This window comes from Spodoptera frugiperda, chromosome 20, assembly GCF_023101765.2.
Source record: "Spodoptera frugiperda isolate SF20-4 chromosome 20, AGI-APGP_CSIRO_Sfru_2.0, whole genome shotgun sequence".
In the NCBI taxonomy this organism is placed as follows: domain Eukaryota; kingdom Metazoa; phylum Arthropoda; class Insecta; order Lepidoptera; family Noctuidae; genus Spodoptera; species Spodoptera frugiperda.
In genome coordinates this window covers 4,592,843-4,596,847 of record NC_064231.1, presented here as the reverse complement: position 1 = coordinate 4,596,847, position 4,005 = coordinate 4,592,843, and the positions used below count along the sequence as shown (strand labels likewise).

General features: G+C 31.6%; 1 protein-coding gene across 1 annotated transcript; it reads left to right on the top strand.

Annotated features, from left to right (window-relative positions):
* Positions 1-441: 441 nt before the first annotated feature.
* LOC118281062 (uncharacterized) lies at positions 442-3,252 on the top strand. Its single transcript, XM_050701504.1, has 2 exons — positions 442-690; positions 1,150-3,252. The coding sequence occupies exon 2, from the start codon at positions 1,161-1,163 to the stop codon at positions 2,184-2,186; it is 1,026 nt and encodes a 341-aa protein (XP_050557461.1). The 5' UTR covers positions 442-690; positions 1,150-1,160; the 3' UTR covers positions 2,187-3,252.
* Positions 3,253-4,005: the final 753 nt, after the last annotated feature.

Here is a 4,005-nt window from a genome sequence, read left to right as displayed (position 1 = left end):
ACACATTTGGGGAACATAGCCGGTTACGTACGTGACAGCGTTTTGTAAATACGCTACATGAGTGACCTTAGCGATATACAATGAATTTACATTGCCACATAAAGGGGTGTAACAATTGCGCTAATTCGACGATTTGTAATTTTTTTTGTGGGTTGTGTAAATATTTTTTATGGTTCACAATAAAATTGCGTAAGTAGAAAATAAAATATTTGACCAAATTATGAAAATATGTGTTGTGTACACATTTAAATAATAAGTATTTAAATCTGCGAATATTTATTTAAAATTAAACATTTGTGTAAACGTTTTTATTTAAACAAACATTAATCTTTACAATAACTTTAATTCAGAATTTAGAGTTTCGCACTTAATGACAAAGATTTTTATATTAAAATGCTTGAATATAATAGAATTATGTATACTAAATAAAAATAAATAGGGTAAACTGTACTATTGTTGGCACTTCATCAGTCATTGGCACTTTGTTCTTTTAAAATGAATATTAAGAACTGGACTAGTAAATAACTTATTACCATTTTATTTTTACATTCTCATATGGCAACATTATCTGATTTCAACGGTAGGTTTTGGAAAACTTTACCTGGTAACACTGGCAAAACTGTCTTTTCTCAGCAGCACGTGTTGGTGCTTGTCGACGGCATATTTTTGATTAATCTAACATGAGACAAGGTAACTATAAACGCTTCTTACTTGTTAATTTATTTAGATATTGTATTATGTTGTGATGAAATACGATTAGATATGAGTTAAACTTTGGTTTAATGAACTTTATTTAACTTTTTCTCTATTATAACCTCAAATAAATAGGTGCCAATGACTAGTATATTCGTTTTCACTATTGTATAATTTATTGACACCTATGCCAATCATTAAATTGCAGTTCTAATATTTTTGAGTTCAAGTTAAGTTATCAAAGTAATCAGATTGAGTAAGTGTACGTGAAATTATTTAATATTTTTATAAACTCACTTCCATTCTAATTTTTGGCACTGCCAATCACTGTACTAGATAGGGGCCAATCACTAAGAAATCTTTCTGGTGCCAATCATTACAATCGCGTATAGGATGCCAACGTTTGTACATTTAGTTAATGCCAATGAATGATTCACTGTTGATTTACGATTTCAGAATAATTCACCATGCCAAAGGTAAAGGAAGGCTGTAATTATTCAAAAAAATACACGGAAGAAGATATAATTAAAGCTATTGCGGCAGTAAATAATGGAATGCCTAAAAAAACTGCAGCGTTAAAGTTCGGTGTGCCACGTCCTACCTTACAATTTAGACTTTGTTCAAAATTTATTAAGTCTAGGCCAGGACCAACTACAATTCTTACAGAAGAAGAAGAGAAAACGTTAGTGGAATGGGTTATTTCCTCCAGTAGAAAAGGGTTTCCTAAACGTAAAGAAGACATTTTGTTAAGTGTGGAACAATTTTTATCGAGGAACCCTAGACCAAATAACTTCGTCAATAACAAACCTGGCGATGGCTGGTATCGTCTTTTTTTAAAACGACATCCTGAATTAACACACAGGACGGCTGAAGCTGTCACATCTGCTAGCGCTAATGTCTCGGAAACCAATATTAGACAGTGGTTTCAACAAATTGAAAGTTATTTAAAAGATAATGGGTATTTTGACATATTAAGCGACGCCTCTCGTGTTTATAATGGAGACGAAACAAATTTTCAGCTATGCCCAAAAAACACCAAGGTATTGGCAGAAAAAGGATGTAAAAACGTTTACGAAGTGGATCACGCGCAGGCGAAATCTTGTTTAACTGTTATGTTTACATTTTCTGCCAGTGGTAAAACTACTCCGCCCATGGTGATATACCCGCTTAAAAGAATGCGTGCTGACATCAGAAACTCAGTTCCATCGCACTGGGGCTTAGGTTTATCAGATAACGGGTGGATGAATAAAAATTTGTTTTATCAGTACATCCACAACGTATTATATCCATACCTCGTCGAAAACAAAATTCAGTTTCCTATTATTTTATTTGTGGATGGGCATAAAAGCCATATGAATTATGATTTGAGTGAGTCATGTAAAGAAAAGGGAATCATTTTAATAGCTCTTTATCCTAATGCCACACGGATACTTCAGCCTGCAGACGTTTCGGCGTTTAAGCCCATGAAAAATGCTTGGAAAAAAGCGTCTTGAACTGGCGACGCAACAATTTGACTAAAACTTTGACAAAAATTGATTTTGGTCCCATTTTATCTGCAGCTTTAGACAATTATATTAAACCATCTTCCATTGTCAATGGTTTTAAATCCTGCGGTCTCTGTCCATGGAATCCAAATGCTATCGACTTTTCAAAATGTCTCGGGAAAAATTGTACCAGTACGACTAATCTTCAATTAAATTCTGAACATCAAACACATACCATGACATTAAAAAAGTTTCAAGAAATAGTAGGACCATCAATTTTAAAAAATCTTCGCCCGGATTGTGTGATAAAGAACCCGTTTCAAAATGCTTTGGTAAAAGTTTACAATTATTTGAAAACCGAATCTGCTGATATAGTTGACCAAGAAATAGAACACATACAGAAAAAATCTTTTCTAATTGACGATTCCTGGGTTCCAATAGATGATATTCCGGTCATTTTAGATGAGAGTTTGGAGGATTTAGGAAACTTAAAAAATGTTGATATTGTATCAAACTCTATTGAAAATTGCAGTCAAGACCCTGACTTTCCCATACTCATGAAAAATTTATCAGATGATTTAACTGGCATTGAAAATATTAAGGGAAACAAATCAAATTCATTGCAAATTAACAATATAGACTTGAATGTTAATTTATCCGACTCACAACACAATTTTGGCGAGTTCGAACTTACTGCAGACCATGAAAATATATCATACACAAATGAAAATACGTATGTTGACCAACAATTAGATTTTCCCAAAAGCTCCGATGAATCTACCATATCTGGCCAAAATGTAACATCTCTTCCTGTAAGCAACAATAAAATAGATTTCACTCCCGAAAAAGAAAATTTGAAGAGCAGTTTAATATGGCCAAAGACTCCTGTACGAAAAGGTAACAAGGTAACTGAAAAGAAGCCTGTATTTGTATTGACTAGTAATAAATGGCTAGAGATAGAAAAAAATAAAATAGACGAAAAAGAAAAAAAAAGAAAACGAAAAACAGGAACGGAAACGTATCAGAGAAGAAAATAAGACAAAAAATAAAACCAGCGCATCTAATAAAAAGGAAACTGCAAAACGGAACACTAAAATTAAGACTATTAAACAAAATGAAGAATCATTAGAAGATGATGAAAATCGTAAGAGTTTTACACATGCTCCAAAGATCATAATCGAGTCACAAGTACAATTTAACAAACCAGATCGTCATGATAATACAGCACAACACAGTAATTTAGATAACATCACATTTCCCCATACTGTGACTAAAATAAAAGACTTTATGCTTCCTTTGCCTATGAAGAAAGTTCTGCAACGAAGGGAAACTTTTAGGAATGAAATAGAATTGTCAGATTTCTTACACAAAAATGATAATTCAGATGATAATTCTGATGCTTAGTCTTTAAGCAATACAAATACCTACCTCATGTTAGATTTAAGCAATATTAATTTTTATACCAAAAATTAAGAATTTATAGTGTTGTTTATAATTGTTTTAAATAAGACTGATGTTTCTTAGTTTTATTTTTTTTAGGTTTTTAGAGTTTTTTTTTATTTTGTTTAAGAAATAATTAACGATAAAGTCAATAAATATTAAGTGCCAATGACTGATTTTAAATGATAATGACTGTACCTATAGTGCCAATGACTGTACTTTTAGGGGAACGTCTAAGTTTTTTAAATTTTAATAAAAAGTACGTTACAAAAATAAATTTATGCATTTTTATTTCATAATATTCATACTATAGAAACATTTTATGTAGGATTAATTTATTTTTGACCTATAGTTTAATTTTAGATCCGAAAATCATGGCGAAAATACC

Bases quoted from the DNA above. Each gene is read 5' to 3' on its own strand.
- LOC118281062 (XM_050701504.1), top strand. From the start codon at position 1,161: ATGCCAAAGGTAAAGGAAGGCTGTAATTATTCAAAAAAATACACGGAA.